Source organism: Vanacampus margaritifer, chromosome 10, assembly GCF_051991255.1.
Source record: "Vanacampus margaritifer isolate UIUO_Vmar chromosome 10, RoL_Vmar_1.0, whole genome shotgun sequence".
Taxonomy (NCBI): Eukaryota; Metazoa; Chordata; class Actinopteri; order Syngnathiformes; family Syngnathidae; genus Vanacampus; species Vanacampus margaritifer.
In genome coordinates, this window is record NC_135441.1 from 21,566,389 (window position 1) to 21,583,878 (window position 17,490).

Sequence of the window (17,490 nt, forward strand, 5' to 3'; positions counted from 1 at the left end):
CGTTTAAATAAAGCATTAAAATTCAAACTTAGCATGACGTTCGAGTGGCTTAAAATACTGTAATACAAATATCAGTTTATTGTTTGTAATGAATTTACTGGAAATTGATCATTGTCTTTTTTGTGGTGGAAAAAATTTGAGATGCATTTAAGAACGATCTTTCAAACTTTTAGTACATTGGTTGTCCCTGAAAGAGAGCATTGATAAATCTGGCCATGTAATTTTTTGTCATTTCCTTCATTTTACACATTAGCTTTGCCACTTGCAGCTAAAAAGACATTTAAAAAAATTAAGTCGAACTCAAAATATGGCAAGGGTCGCCTATAAATTGACTTTGCAGGATCTAAGATAATGTCTTCATTGTCTTGCAATAAACTTGCTTGAATACATTATTTTGTGAAATCTGTTCGCGGTGATACTGCTAACGGACTTTTACTCAAATTATTATATTTACTGATTAAACCGTCAAACCACGTCGTTTAAAGGCAATCATGTCTTCATTTTGGAAGGGATATCAGTTGTAAGAATCTCCCGCGGACACACGAAGGCGCCATTTGCTCATCCCATGCGGAGATCAATAACCTCTAAACGTTTTTTAAAGCGCATGCTTATATCGGACTTTTATCTAATCGGGCGGGAGGGCGGGTTCGACTGTGAGAGTCCCTATCGGGACGCGCAGGGCGCGCACGCACGCGCACGCTCGCAATGAAAGGCGCTCACAAGTCATCTGCCTTGGACAGCGTGAACAGTGAACACAAGTGCAGTCTTTATATAGATGGCAGAGGGGGGGGGGGGATTAAAAAAGCCCAACACGGGACTCGGGGTTGCGTGTGCATGAGTGATGAAGCTCCATAGCATCCTTCCATTACGCACCGGAGGTCTCACATGGACCCCTCTAAGTAGTACTCGGCTCGGTACCGTGGACCGGAGGACCTTCGTTGATACTTCGCCTGCCAACTTCTTTCCCTGAATGGCGTCGAATTCTCGGTACTGCTGCTCCGGCATCACACACGTCGGAACGTGCTTTTGGATTCGGACCATCAGAGAGTTCCAGACTCCCTCTGGTTAAGTCTAATTTTGTTCAAACTCCACTCAAAAAGAGGGAGGAAGACGTCCACCATGGTCGCCGTGCCCTGAGGGGTGATGGATTTGGAGGCGAGGGAGCTGAACGGCTCCACTTGTTTGTCCCGGAATGAGAGCGACGCGGGGCCGAGCGCCTCCGCGGGACTGTCCACTGCGCTGGCCAGCGTGCTGATCTTTACCATCGTGGTCGACATCCTGGGCAACGTGCTCGTCATCTTGTCCGTGTACAGGAATAAAAAGCTTCGGAATGCAGGTGAGAAAGTTGAAATAAACGTGGAGTGGGGAGGAACATTTGTGCCCCCCCCCGCCCCCCGCCCCCCCGCCAGTACATGCACCCTAAATTTAATATTTGAAAAACAAAATCCAGAATTTATCAAGTGGGATTTGCAGGAATGATTTGTGACAGTCGTCTGGTCACTGGTCAGTACGTCCGCCTCAGAGTTCTGATGTTCTGGGTTCAAATCGCACATGATTCTGCATATCATAAGTTAAAACTGTTACCTTCAGATGGGTTCAACTACTTTAAATGTTAGCGGTAAGCAGCTCGGTTGCACCTAAATCTTCTCATTCACTGCCATTGACGGCTATAGACGTAAAAAAAAAATCATTTGAACTATTTCTATTGGTTTAAAAAAAAAATCCTCACTTTTGTTAACAAGAGTATGAAAACCTAGACATTTTTGTTTTATTGTACATTTAGAACAGATATAAAATTTGTGATTAATTGTGAGTTAACTAGTGAAGTCATGCGATTAATTACGATAACAAACTGACACCCCTAATTTTAATAATCTTTTATTTTATTTTTTTTAATCTTTTATCAAAATAAAATAAAATAACTAGTGAAGTCATGCGATTAATTCCAATTAAAAATTGTAATTGCCTGACGCCACTAATTTTTAATAATCTTTTCTTCTTTAAAAAAAAAAAAGATTAAAAAAAAGAAATTAACAAAAGTGGATTTTTTTTTAAACTAAAAGAAATTGTTAAAATGAATTTTTGACGTGGCAGTGAATGGGTCGAAAAGCTCATTATGTGACTGAAGTCAATCCTGCGCGTGACAGACTAAAGTGAGTCTGGTCACTGGTCAGTACGTCTGCCTCAGAGTTCTGAGGTTCTGGGTTCAAATCTCACATGTTTCTGCTTGATCTGATCTCCCCCGTGCTTTCTTGGGTTTTCTTCTCCAGGTACTCCGTATTCATGTTGTGTTCATTGACGACTTTGAATTGTCCATATGTGTAAACATGAGTTTGAATGCGTGGTTGATGTGCCCTGTGATTGGCTGGTCACCTGCTAGGATAAATAAGCCCTGTATGGTAAATAAATGGGTTGAAAATCATGACTAAACTCTAGAATTTTGGTGGGGTGGATTATTAACAATTATGACTGCTTAATATTATTACTGTATTATTTTTAGCAACGAAATATAGAGCTTATCAAGTCAGATACATTATGATGATTTATGGAAAGAAAAAACTTACAAGTGTGACCTCTGAGTCAATATAGCAGCGTGTTAAATCAAATTTCTCCTTATTTGTATTTTTTTCCATTTTATTTGACCATTTGGTATTAATTTTGCATTGAAACCCACAGGGAACTTTTTGTAGCGTTTTCGCCATTTTTGAATAAGGAATATCAATGCTTGTTTTTTTTTTTGGTGTGTGCCTGTATATCGGCAGCTTGACGCCAACAATTGGGTTAACTTTTTTTTTTTTTTTGTACTTTCAAAAGTGTTTTGGTTGTGACGTTTGCCTTTTGTCTATGATGCCGAGCCCCAACATGGAGCCGGGTGGGAAATGAATTCTAGAGGACACATGGAAAGGGATTAAAATGATTGAAACTACAGTAAATGGGACAGGAGATTTGAACCATTCCTTTTGTTTGTATGTTAAATACCAACTAACAAACAGCTATTAAAAAACTGCAGTTGTTTGTTTATATTTAAACTTCAGCTCCTGCAGCAGACAAATGTGACGTCGCTGATGCTGCGATTGAAAGATTACAATATCATAAGTTAAAACTGTTACAGTACCTTCAGATGGGTTCAACTACTTTAAATGTTAGCGGTAAGCAGCTCGGTTGCACCTAAATCTTCTATTAACTCATTCGCTGCCATTGGCGGCTATAGACGTTAAAAAAAATAATCATTTGAACTATTTCTATTGGTTTAAAAAAAAAAAAATCCCCACTTTTGTTAACAAGAGTATTTATTGTACATTTAGAACAGATGTAAAATTTGTGATTAATCGTGAGTTAACTAGTGAAGTCATGCAATTAATTACGATTACAAACTGACACCCCTAATTTTAATAATCTTTTCTTTTCTTTTTTAAAAAAAATATTTTATTAAAAAAAAAAAACCTAGTGAAGTCATGCGATTAATTACAATTAAAAATTGTAATTGCCTGACGCCACAAATTTTTAATAATCATTTCTTCTTTTTAAAAAAAAAGATAAAAAAAAAGAAATTAACAAAAGTGGATTTTTTTTAAAACTAAAAGAAATCGTTCAAATTAATTTTTGACGTCAATAGTCGTCAATGGCAGTGAATGGGTCAAAAAGCTCATTATGTGACTTTGAAGTCAATCCTGCGCTTGACAGACTGTTATCTAAAGCGAGTCCTTTTAGATGTGACGGAGTTTCCGCAGCCTTGCCGGTCTTCTGTCACATCTCTCCATAAATAATAACACGCCCTTCCCTCCATTTGGCTTTATCCTTGGTCCACCATCCCTGATAAATTAAATCCTTCCTTGTATTAGGACCTGCAGTGGCTCACGAGTTGCCAAGGTGAGGGACTGTTGCATCACTTCACACATCATATCATGTTGTCATACACTTGAGGGGTCCCAGGAGCAGTGTGAAGGTGAGCAAGATGTTTATTAGTCACTTTTTTTCTTACTTCTGAGAAAATGCAGTCCTACGAATGACCCTCTGTCTCAATTGACCACAAAGTCCTGCCGTGGTTGCTTTTAGGATATTAGTTGCTGGGCTCTAGAAATAAATAAAAAACATTAAATTCTTTGGCAGGGAAAGTCAGTGACAGTATGTTTTCATCCTGCTATTGATGGTCAAACAAAATTAGAGTGACGATGTGGAAGAAACAAAAACTTTGAGTTTCTATTAACGGGTGTTATCAAAACAAAGCATGGCTGGGATTTATTATGCAGAAAAGAACACTTAGCCTAGTTTACACGGAGCGGTACAGTTCAGATCAGGTCAGTTTTATTATGTTACTTCCATGGTGTCAGTTGAGCCAGATTCTTGTGCTTTTTCCATGGGACAAATTAGCTGCTAGCAATCGCTGCGCCGGCTACATAGATGGTAAATTACACAAAAAGGAGACGAATTTCAATTCATTCTTGGTGGCAAATCTTTTTTTTTTTTTTTCAGGAGAGCTCAGTATTGTTCATTCGATTTGACATCATCATTGCTCTCCTTTTTTTTAAAAAACAAGTAAATAAAAAAAAAAGAAAGTTTTTTTCCCTCTTTTTTTTAAAAAATATATATACATATATATATACATATACATATATATATATATATATATATATATACATATATATATATATATATATATATATATATATACATATACATATATATATATATATATATATATATACATATATATATATATATATATATATATATACATATATATATATATATACATATATATATATATATATATATATACATATATATATATATATATATATATATATACACACACACACATATATATATATATATATATATACATACACATACACGCATATATATATATATATATATATATATATATATACACACATATATATATATATACACACATATATATATATATGTGTATATATATATATATATATATATATATATATTATTTTTTTGTATGTGGGTGAGCATGTGCATGTGCATGCGTGTGTGTGTGTATTCATCAGTTCACCTAAAGCCCATTAAAAAAAAATCCCATACTAATAATATAATATAATAATAAATTGCCAAATGCAGAAACATCAATGTAAGTTATCACGATGTAGTGGCTCTCGCTAACAGACAGAATTAAGTAACCAGAATTAGGTTAAAAAATTCTATATACGTAGACCATGTTTCTATAAATTTTGATATTTGGTTTTTATTTGAGGCAGATATTTTTTCCATTAAAATGTGATTTTTCTTGGTGGCAAATCTAATGGCTTATTCTCTTTTGACCAATTAAAACTGCCCGGTGACTAGGATATGCTCCAGTTCACAGCAACCTTGCAAACAGGATCAAGAGTATGGAGAATGGATGAGTGGACCAATGAAAGGAGAGCAGTGTTTTTTAGCTCCATGACTGATATCATCTTTATCACATTTAGTCTTCTCTGTCACTTCCCGTCACTTCCTTTTAACGCTGAGCGTCGTCGATTGCGTTCTTTACCAAATGTGCATCAGTTGGCTCCACACAGGATCGAAGCCCCTCACGGCAGACAATAGTGGGGGTTCCATCCACCCATTTATATTTAAATTTTCAAGAAATGCGAAAATAAAACTGAATGAAAACGCTAGAAATTCGCAAAAAAGTTTTTACGCTTGGTGGGGGGATTTTTCGTACGTTTTGACTGGATATTACGTCACAAAACAATGTCAGACGATAAAGTAAGGTATGTTTGGGGGGGACGACGAAACAGAAATATTTTTGGAATTAATTAAAGAAGCGAATATTAATGCCATTTTAGATGGAAAACAGCAAAGAAATGCTACGGTTTATCAAGAATTACAAAAGCAAACTCATATGACTTTCTGTTCTTCTTCTTCTTCTTTTAAAGTACTAATGGATCACATCTCTATGGAGTATACCGCCACCTACAGCGGCGGAGTCCCCTCTCAATATTCGCAAAAGAAGAACAGATGGAAACGGGCATAAGTCGCATGTCCGTTTTGCACATTTTCAGTAAATTTGCTTAAAAAAATGTGAAACAATTGGATGGAAACCTGACTAATGGTGAAATCCCAAAAGCAATCATCTTTACTCCATAAAATACCACAACCAAAACACTACAGCACATGACGCCAAAACTGTGCAGGAGAAAGTAACGGCGCACACAACAAACCCTAAAACGCTCTACCTAGGAATTTCACAGCCAAAAACACTGGTGTCTAAAAAGGGATAGCACTATACACAACATTAAACGACAAAAAGGGGTGTAAAAGTACAAATGCATCACTAAAATTCATGTTTCTTCCAAGTAGGTTGATATTCATCCATTTTCTTTAGTGTTATGAATAGTGTTGTTTCGCATTCTAACAGAGCGATAATATTTGTGATTGGGGCGTGTCTCGAACCTGCAGCATAAAAAAAATGTTGCATGAACTACTGATGAAGCCTACTCGGAAGAGAGGTGAAACATCTTCTAGGACAAAGACAGCACTAGTCCAGAATGAAAGGACCTGGATGAATCCAAATATCAAAAAGCATGTTAGGGTTAGCCTGCTTGGCCTCGTTAGTGTCTTGGGTGGGCGGGAGTCTTTCCCTAGCCGACCCTTGAACGGAACTTGAATGGGTCCCAGCCAATCGCAGGTCACATATAAAACTAACAACCAGAGAGGTGGGCGGGCGCACCAATGAATTTTGAGCGTCCATCATTCGGCAATCGTCATCGTCAGTCCGTCAATATTTCCAGCCAAAGCGCACCGTAATCATCCATCCGTCATTCGTCGATTGCTCAGCAAAATGAGCGTCCGTCAATGTTTCCGTCGTTCGAAGTGGGCATCCGTCAATGCTCCGGAAATCCAAAATGGGCCGTCCGTCATTGACGGATTGAAGGTTACAGTTTCCCACCAATCGGCAGTCGTCAACAAAATGGGTGTCCGTCATTGTCAATATTGATGGAATGCCCACCTCTGCTAACAACCATTGCAACTTTGCGCTGTTGTTCAATTTAAAGTCTTCAATTAAAGCAGAGGAAGAACAAGCAAATTTCCACACAGGGTTGTTGTTATTCATTTCTGTTGTTGCACTTATGTGTCAATATGTTGCTCTTAAAGGTTGTGCATTTAAAGACTAGGCCGTTTGTGCTGTGCCCTCTCAGTGAAGGTTGTAAAGTCTTGCGAGAAGCCAATGACCGATAGTCGTTTTCGCGCGGTGATGCTAATGAGGACATGAGAACCAGGCGGCGGCATGTTAGGTCAGAGAGCGCTTGGAATAATGAGCTTTTACAGTTTCAAATATATTACATAACAAGATGTTCTCCTATATTCACGTGCCAAAAAGCGAGTTGGCAAGAAGCGTCGCACCAAGGGGGACAATTTGACTATCGATTTTGAAAAAAAAAAAATCACACGGTTGGCTGGTCTGGGACAAGAGCGCCGTGGGTAAAAAGCCCCCGTTGAGAAGTCTTGCGTGCACGCGGGTGGGCTTGTAAGCACATGGACACCAAAACAAGGAGGACTGACTGATGAGCGCAGTCGTGGTAGTTTACAGTTTTCTCATTTAGTTGGCATGTGTGAAAGACTCCATAATCACTCCTGGGGGGTTTCTGTCCTTTCCTTTAGTTTACTTTGCTTCTCTGAAGTGAATGTATTTTGCAGCACCGTCAGTGTCTCAACAAACTCTGCTCTGTTCTTGAGATCCTATTTATAGTGTCGGCTTTTTCATATGAATGTTTAATTGTACAGATTTCCTTAAAGGAAAGCAAAGTCTTGGAACAAAGCTGTACAAGTTCTCGTTGGTGTTTACTTCATCCCCTCTTAAGAGCTGGCTGTTTTTTGGATTCGTTACAGCAGTCCCATTACAAAGACGATTGTTTAGTACTGTCACCTCATAGCAAAAATCGGTTTGGACAACTTGAGTTATTCTGTTATGTAACCTGTGGCAGATCCAGGTCTAGAAAGTAAAAACTCTGCCACAGATTGTCTTTAGCTTTCATCCGGCAGGCAAATGAGTTTTTACCTAACAAATTATGGCAGGGTTTTTACTTGTTGGACCTGGATTTGGTACCCCTGAAACCGCAGGCGTTACTCTCTGGTCCGCAAAGGCCGGAGTCCTGCAGGTTTGAGATATTTCCCTCCTCCAACATACCTGATTCATATCATCAGCTCATTAGCAAGTTTTGCAGAAGCCTGATAACGACTATGATTTTTTTTTTCTCTTCTTTTTCTTGGAGAGCTCAGTATTGTTAATTCAGTAATTTTACCGATTTGACATGTCATCATCATTGCTCCCCCTTTTTTCTTTTTTTTTTTGTATGTGGGTGATTATGCGTGTGTGCGTATTCATTAGTTCACCTAAAACCTATTTTAAAAAATCCCATACCGTTCACCTAAACCGAACACTTCCAGCCAGAGTCGCGAGGCTGTCAGGAGACCCGAGGAAGGACCAAAGAAAGGGACGTGAAATCCAGCACCGACCAGACACCACCCACCAGGCCACCAACCAGAGTCCTTCACCAACCCCAGAGACATCTCAGTTCCAACAAATCAGGGAGTTGATCTTGACGGAAACATCTAAAACCTGCAGGACTCTGGCCCTTGAGGACCGGCATTTAATACCCGTGGTTTCAGAGGTGGCAAATCCAAGTCCAGACAGTAAAAAACCCTGCCACAGATTAGAACCGGCAGGTAAACAAGCTCTTACCTACCGGTTGAGTAGAAGCACCAGTGGCTAAAGCCAAACTGTGGCAGGATTTTTACTTTCTGGACCTGGAATTGGCACCCCTGAAACCGCAGGCATTACTCTCTGGTCCTCAAAGGCCGGAGTCCTGCAGGTTTTAGATACTTCCCTCCTCCAACATACCTGATTCATATCATCAGCTCTTTAGCAAGTTTTGCAGAAGCCTGATAACGAACATGATCTTGACGGAAACATCTAAAACCTGCAGGACTCTGGCCCTTGAGGACCGGCATTTGATACCCGTGGTTTCAGAGGTCGCGAATCCAAGTCCAACAGGCACATTTTGATCCACATTCAGTGCAGGAGAAGGTGCTATTTTTCTTTCTTTCCAATACGTCTTTTAGTTAGTAAGTTTTATTATGAAACACAAATCACAGTGTTGGGTTTTCCCTCAAGGGAAGATTCGTTCTCATTTTTTGCACAATATTTAGGTCTGTGTGTGGAATACTGTAAATCTACTGTAAAAAAAAATCGTTCTCCCAAACTCGTCTACCTCATTCTTTTAGTGTCAATGTAAATCTGAAAAATATTTTTGTTTCTCTCTCCAGAATGCACCACTGCTAAAAGCTTTCTCTTCAAACCCCAGCTTTACAATCCTTCTCTCATTCTGAAACTAACTATACACGTTTTCGGAATAGGACAACACAATCACGAGAAGAACGTGCAAAATGTGCATTTGAGGCACTTAATTGAACAGGGGACCAAAAACTCCAAGCAAACTTTGGATGAACATTTTGGCATTTGAAGAGATATTGGGGCGTGACATGGAATCAAATGACTGACCTGTCATGCCTCTTTAAAGTGTTATTTTGTAAAGGCATGGTGTACTACGTATTATCATAATCTGGAATTTTGAGTGAAAATCTCAGTGCTATTGATGACACTCGGGAAGCACTCTATGCATGAGTCCAAGTCCAAGGACCCGTGCCATGTATCAAAACAATTAAGCCCGCAGGTCAGGAGTTTGACTTACAGTCACATACAACGTTCACATTTAATCATTTCTTAAGCGCTGAATTTATCTAGACATGACATGAAACAAATAAATAAATAAATAAAACACATATAAGTATATAAAAAAATAAAGCCTACTGACTGACGAAGAATGGCATTTTATTGCTATGAGACGTCGATTTGAATTTAATTATTTGAATTTCACATTTCACTTTCCTTTCTTTGGTCCTTCCTCGGGTCTCCTGACGGCCTCACGACTCTGGCTGGAAGTGTTCGGTTTAGGTGAACGGTATGGGATTTTTTAATAGGTTTTAGGTGAACTAATGAATACACACTCACACGCACGTACACATACAAAAATTTAAAAAATAAAATACATTTAAAAAAAAGAGAGCAATGATGATGACATGTCAAATCGGTAAAATTACCGAATGAACAATACTTAGCTCTCCATAAAAAATAAAAAACTTAGCCCTCCATAAAAAAAAAATTAAAAAAAGAATTTAATTAGTTGTTCAGCTCTCGGGCATTCTAAAGTGCCAAAATGGCAGAGGATCTCCAAAGTGACTGTTAATGTGGGGGCACGTGACACTGTGGCACTGCCACAGTGGGGTGTTAACGTTACGATGTCCCAGTGGGGTTAAACAAACTAAAAATACACTCACAAAAAGGGTTCGGAGGGAACAGATGGTGGAAAGAATGACTTGTGCTTGAACTTCCACGTCAGGCACTTCATGTAAATGTGGGGAGGGACTCATTTATTTATTTATTTATTTTAACTCATAATGCAGCCTTATACGCTGTTGTCACGAATAAAACCTCAACACTGGGGTGTCCCAGAGGGTTCGAGGAGTGCAGGGGGGGGTTAATTGAGTTATTGGACTGACTGAGTCAAACCAGGCCGGACATCTTAAATTGACAGGACAGCTCCTTGGTGAATATCACTTAAGATGTCACATTAGATATGTCATCATTTCCAGGCAGCTAAATAAAAGATGACATTTTATTTCTTTCTAATGTGGTAAGCATTGAAGAAGTTAGAATAATCCGATGAAATCACATCAGTAAAGAAAACGCCAATCGCATTATGCTGTATTCTCTTTCCATCCGCATGCAGTAACTGGTAGGGTGGGTAACATTTACTTTATGTGAACCGACTTACTTAAAACAGGGTGTTTTTCTAGAAGCAAAACCCAAAAGTTATTTATTTTTTATTTTTATTTTTTAAAGTTCCAGTGCCGGTAAGTAGAATTTTGAGTATACCCACTTCTCCAGGGACCACGACACCACTGGAGGTAACAATAAGGTGTTGCTGGCATTCAGTCATATTAAAAGGAATGCTTTACGGCGCTCTTAGGTGAGGTGTGAGGTGAGACTGAGGGGCAAATATAAAACCAGAGAAGCCGAAGAATCGTGTGCAGCCATGCAAGTGGTCTCGCTGTATGTTTATCCTTCCCCATTGATTTGAATTGTGTCTTTGTTTTCGTTGTGTCTGCCTTTCCATTTTGCTCGGCTCACGCAACGCGCCATTAATATGCCAACATATGGAATCAATTTTTATTTCGGCTTGCAAGGCTTGTAGGCTAGAAGGGAGCGAATGAGTCAGGTTATATTCCTGAAAGTGTTGCAGCCCTTTTGTACCAAGCTCACTGCTGCCCCCACCCCTAATATATATATATATATATATATATATATTCTGAAATATTGTTTGTGATGAGCTCCTGTGGCGAATGAGGATCACGTAGCGGTCAAAACTTTTATAAGAATAAAAATACAAAAAGGGCAAAATCCAAAGCGAGAAGCACAGTCAACATGCAAATGCACAATATTTGCTTCGGGAATAAACAAAGACAGGAGACGATGTACACACCGATGATTACATAACAAGAAACTGGTGGTAAGGACACAAGGGAATGTAAATAGCTTGAGAAAAAAAAAAAAACTTGAGGCCTTTTTATTTCCAACATTTTTTAAGATGTTCCTGACAAATAAACAGAAGGCACAACCCATAGACTGCATTATTAGAAATGAATACACAAAGTAGCGAACATGACTTTATTATCCAGTATTTTAAAAATGCTACAATATGTGTGGTATGGAACTAAAAGCCTGTTTTCTACTCATTTTACCTAACTTCTTTTGGCTTCATTCTTTACTGGCGAGTTTCTACTCGTTGGGAAGGGGAAAAGGTACGAGAGTGTTAGGCGCTATTTTCAGTAGCTATCTCGATTTCAAAGTGTGGAATGGCTCTCATTGTTTCACCATCACCGCAACATTGTAACATTGAGAATGCCACGGCTTAAAATGACAAAAATAAGGACAAATGCTAACATTAGCTTACTCTGTTGCTATGCATTAGTAGCAGTAGTTTCTTTCTCCTGCTCGATGCTAAGCAGTTACGCTATTCTAACATTTTACTGCACTATATAACAATGACAATTGGCAGCACAGTGTTTGAGTGGTTATCAACTTTGCTTCTGAGGTTCTGTGTTCGATTCTTGACTCCTGTCATCTTGAGAGGAGTTTTCATGTTTTCCTTTTAGCTACGCGGGTTTTCTCCGGGTGCTCCGGTTCTTTTGTCTATATATAATGTATATTTATACAATAACATAAATGTTACCTGCTTACTTTAGATTAGTGTTGTTCAATTCTGCGTATAGTTGTGATGGCGCAGTAACAGTAAAAGGGGAGATGTGAAGGCGGGGACTATAGCTAACTGCTATATTTGTACATTAGCACTAGCGCTAGCACAACATGAGAGGCTGTTCTATCACAGTCCGTTCCTCTTACTTCTACTACTTCTTCTTCTTGTCAAATGATGTTGGTGATTAAACTGTTTAAAAGTTGAATTACTACATATACAGACTTTTTAAAAAACAGTGATGGAAATCGTGTGTAAATAAATTTCCCTATCTTCCCAGCTGTGTTTTAGTACTTACCTAATTCTCTTGACAATGAGGAGGAGAGACGGTTGAGCCGGCCAAAGTTCAGGCTGTAGGCCAACCCGGCCAGTCGGTGCAGACGCTAACACTGTGCTGCAGCATGTCAGCCAGAATTCAAACCCCTGCACAATGACAAATGCGCATAGCGAGTTGAGTGGCACAAATGCAAACTGACAGGATTGCCCAGTGAGCTGACTCAAGAAGGAAGAACAAATTCGTTTATTTTTATTTTAACAAGGCTGAGCGACGGCCTGGGCTGTTTTTTTGATGCTCTGCTAATACCTGAAAAGGGGGCCACCGTTTTGAAGATACTAATGGTAAAAAAAACAAAAGTATTAAAGAGATAAATATTCAATTTCATTTTTATTCTTATAGCTTCATTGGAATTCATGAAAAGCATTTCTACTCTTTTAATTTACGCTTGCTGAAACATTTAGAAGGCTCTTCCAGTGTTAAAATAAGCACATGAACTTAAATATATATATTTTATTATATATATATCAAGCTAAAGTAACTAGAAATTAATGTTAGCAAGCTTACCTTCAAAAATTGTAGAGATAACAACACATTTTGTGCGTGATTACTGATTTAGCACAGAGCTATTCAACGTAAAAGAAAAAACTGCCAGAAAAAAAAAGTATGTACTGTATTTTTCTTGGTATGGTTCCTATTTAAGTGGTTGGTGCCCCACCATTGTTTTGCACTCATGAAAATGGCACTGAATTAGCCCATAAAGTACATAGATAAAGCAAAAGCCGGATTAATGAAGGGTGAAAGGATCGTAACAGGCTTTGGCAAGCCATCGTGTTGAGAATTAAATTATGCACTATCTACAATTAACTCCTTTTTCCAATTCCTTTTGTCTGGCTGTTTCGTTAACGTTTGGACTTGGGACCACTTAATTTATTTAATGACTGATCGGGATTATTTGCAAAGTAGGTGGACAGTGACTATGTTAACCAAACAAACAGACATTTTGTTCTCTTTTTTTTTTGTAGGGTGGGAGTGGCTACTTATGCGTTTTTTAAATCTTCGTGTACTGTAGATTGAATTGAGACGCCACAGTACATGATCTCCCTTATCTGATATGCAATCTGACACAACATTACAATTGATTTATATTTTATCTTCCCGGCCCAGTCAGTAACAGCTGCACTGTAACAACATCAGACGTCATTTTCTATGATTCATGCCCTCTGAGATGATCCAGTGTCACGCAACCTCCAGCTTTGACCGAAGGAGGACGGGATAATAACACACACGACAACATTAAAATCATAATCCATATTTGTGTGTCTATGTTCGCGTGTCTGTCAGTCTTCCAACGCAATTTCCTCACAAATAAATGTGAAAAGAAAAAAATATATACAGGATTATGAAATGCAAATTCAAATTTCTGGTATTGTTTATATGATTGTGTAACACACTAACACACCATTGAATTAGGTACACTGCACGAAATCCGATTCAAAATCTGCATTAAAAAATTTGCATTTACATACATAACTATGCTTGTCTCTAATCAACACTGCTAGAGGTAGTATTCATTTACGTTACGGTCTGCTTGCATTGGGGCCAAGTGAGGCCCACAGGATCCAGCTACTAAAGTTTGCAATTCAACCACATAGAAAATGTTTGATCCTCCCAGGAAGGTCAGAGCCAAGATTTGAACTCGGACAGCAGAACTGTGGGGCAGACTTGCTAACCACTTCCGTGCCGCGCTGGCCATAGGCAGTTCAAATTATGCAAAATGCATCCTAGCAAACTGTGCCAATTTCCTCTTTAAATGCAAGACACATTCTTTTCTCCTCATATTAAATCAGTTCGTATCAAAGCAGAGGCGGAAACACTTTTGTCCAAATCAGCTATTTGCGATCCTAATCAAAATCCTGACTTGGTCTTTAAACGGCTATTTTGCCCCTCATTTAACTTTACACAATCTGAAGGCAATGTCCTCTGAGGATGTGATTTTTATGACTTGAAAATGCCAGATTATTTTCTTGTTGCAAAATGTGAACTTTAAGGTGGGCCTTGAATTGAATGTAAAGTTCATCCACAGCAGCCCATTAAACAAGTTTTCAGTAAACTTTTTTTTTTATGGAATCAGAAAGTGTTTTGATGGACTAGAAATACCATTTTTAAAGTACTGTTTTGTTAAAATGACCCAAAAAAAACTTGTGTATGTGAGAAACAATGTTATTGAAGGTTCATAAAGGGGAAGTCAACCCCCAGAAATTTTCCTGACAATATGTTTTATGCAGCCCCATTAGTCTAAATACGGTATTTTGGTTAATATTGCATTAGTGAAATGTGAGTTAAGCAGCCAAATCCAGCAATTTTGTATCAGTATCAGAAGGCGGCCATTTTGTCACTTGCTGTCGAGTGAAAATAACATCACAGTTGCTCAGGTCCCAGATAACAAGCTCACAGCTCAGCTCAGCTTCAGAAAAGAGGTGAGCTGTGATTGGTCGTTGCCTGAGCCCCGAGCAGCTGTGATGTCATCTTCAGTCGACAGCAAGTTGCAAAATGGCCGCTCCCTGATATGGATACAAATAGCTGGATTTTGCCGCATAATTCATATTCCACAAATGTATTAATCTAGGGTGACCATATTCCCTTTTTTTGTACTTCACCTCTTATTAGTCATGCAATGCCAACCGGACATTTTCATTATTTTTATTATTTATTTATTTTTTTTACGGATGCTCAAACAGGACGTAAGAAAATGGTCCGGCCTCCCAAAAGAGGACGGTTGGTCACCCTAATTAATCAAATGTCATGCTCAGACTAGTGAGGTCGCATATAACATATTATTGCCTAAAAATGTTTAAATGATTCCAGTTTGTTCTTGTTAGCTGAATCAAAGGTTTTCACTCTGGAATTAAGAAACCTTGTGATGGACCAGGACTATCATCTTTTTTTTTCCTTTTTCTTCATCATTGCTTTGTTAAAAACAAGCCCGAGGTTGTGTAACCACTTTTTCGGAGAATTCATCCCATTTTCCAGAGTTTATAATAAGAGAATTCAAGATGGGCTTTCAGTAAGAAGTGAGGACACAATTGACAAAGCACAACTAGCAATGATTTGTCAAAGAAGTCTCAGATTAAAGTCAAGGTGGTACTTGTTCGCAGGCTCAATCCCCAAGTGTCACGGCTTGAGAAGGGAGGACCCAGATGCAGAGAGGAAGGCGAGCCACGGCAGGGATGAGGATAACTTAGATTTAATGTAGTAATAAACGAAAACACAAAATCACGCACACAGGCGGACAAAAGTAAACACAAACTCACGCGCACAGGCGGATAGCAAACAAACTCAAAACCGCGCACACAGGCGGCAAAAAAGGTAAGTCATGGAGATCAGCAGCTGGTTCTCGGATAAGCGTTTACCAGTCGGGTCAAGTGAGTAGTGTCACGGACGAATATCCCGACACTCATTGATGTTTCTCTCAGGCTTTTAACCTGGCCTGATGAGCTAACGGGCTGCAGGTGCCCAGCAACTGCAACGGAAACAGCACAGCTGATACTAATCATGACACCAAGGGATCGAGTCTGTCAGTTTTTACGCATTTCCAGTAGTTTATGGATGTTGCATAAAAGATATTTGTTGTCTGTCAGTTGAGGCGACGATCGCTTTAGCCTGATTCTTGGGCAAAACAGGTCCCAGATGGCACAATAGATTCAATTATATGAGAGGAAGTCACAGTTAGACTTCCAGAGTCACAGTTTGAGGGAATCTGTCTGCTGTGGCTATTCTTGTTCTGTTGTTTAAATGTTTAAGCATCCTCTGTTTCTCCAGGCAACATCTTTGTGGTGAGTCTGTCAGTTGCGGACCTGGTGGTGGCGCTGTACCCCTACCCTCTGGTGCTGACGGCCATTTTCCACGACGACTGGACCATGGGGGACCTACACTGCCAAGCCAGCGGCTTCATCATGGGCATCAGCGTCATCGGCTCCATCTTCAACATCATGGCTATCGCTATCAACCGCTACTGCTACATCTGCCATAGCCTGCAATACGACCGCGTGTTCAGCCTGAGGAACACCTGCTGCTACCTGGGACTGACCTGGGCTTTCACCGCCATCGCCACCGTGCCCAACTTCTTTGTGGGCTCGCTGCAGTACGACCCTCGAATATACTCCTGCACTTTTGCCCAGACTGTTAGCTCGTACTACACCATCTCAGTCGTGGTCATCCACTTCCTGATCCCGCTGCTGGTGGTGTCCTACTGCTACTTGAGGATATGGGTCCGGGTGATCCAAGTGAAGCACCGGGTGAAACCGGAGCAAGGGGCCAAGCTAAAACCAAGCGACGTGAGGAACTTCCTGACTATGTTCATGGTTTTTGTGTTGTTTGCCGTTTGTTGGGCGCCGTTGAACTTCATCGGCTTGGCGGTGGCAATAAACCCAGCTAAGGTTGCGCCCAATATACCGCAGTGGCTCTTTGTCACCAGCTACTTCATGGCGTACTTCAACAGCTGCCTCAACGCCATCATTTACGGACTACTCAACCAAAACTTTCGAAAAGAATACAAGACAATTCTCCTTGCTCTGTGCGTGCCACGTTCGCTCCTGGTGGAAACCTCCAGATGTGCCACAGAGGGCCTAAAGAGTAAACCCTCAGCTGCTGTAACAAACAATAATGTAGCAGAGATAAATGTATAGCAGACTGTTGTCCTGATGGAAAATCGGGAATCTTGTGTTCAACTAGTGCCTTTAGACATGGCAGTAGTCCCGCCATTCATTTTCTATGGCACTGTTCACGATCACAGGCGAACAAAAGACAGACTTCTCCGTGGACTGTCGGTCACTGAGTGTGAGCCAACCCATACCTCTACAGCACCGGTTCTCAAACCCGGTC

At 39.6% G+C, this 17,490-nt stretch overlaps 1 protein-coding gene across 1 annotated transcript; it reads left to right on the plus strand.

Annotated features, from left to right (window-relative positions):
• The first annotated feature begins 848 nt into the window (after positions 1-848).
• On the plus strand, positions 849-17,490 carry mtnr1c (melatonin receptor 1C). The gene is made up of 2 exons (XM_077577708.1): positions 849-1,336; positions 16,429-17,490. Exons 1-2 carry the CDS (start codon positions 1,144-1,146, stop codon positions 17,292-17,294), a joined length of 1,059 nt encoding a protein of 352 aa, XP_077433834.1. The 5' UTR covers positions 849-1,143; the 3' UTR covers positions 17,295-17,490.

Bases quoted from the DNA above. Each gene is read 5' to 3' on its own strand.
- mtnr1c (XM_077577708.1), top strand. From the start codon at position 1,144: ATGGATTTGGAGGCGAGGGAGCTGAACGGCTCCACTTGTTTGTCCCGG. The intron at 1,337-16,428 runs GTGAGAAAGTTG...CTGTTTCTCCAG, and splicing joins TAAAAAGCTTCGGAATGCAG to GCAACATCTTTGTGGTGAGT.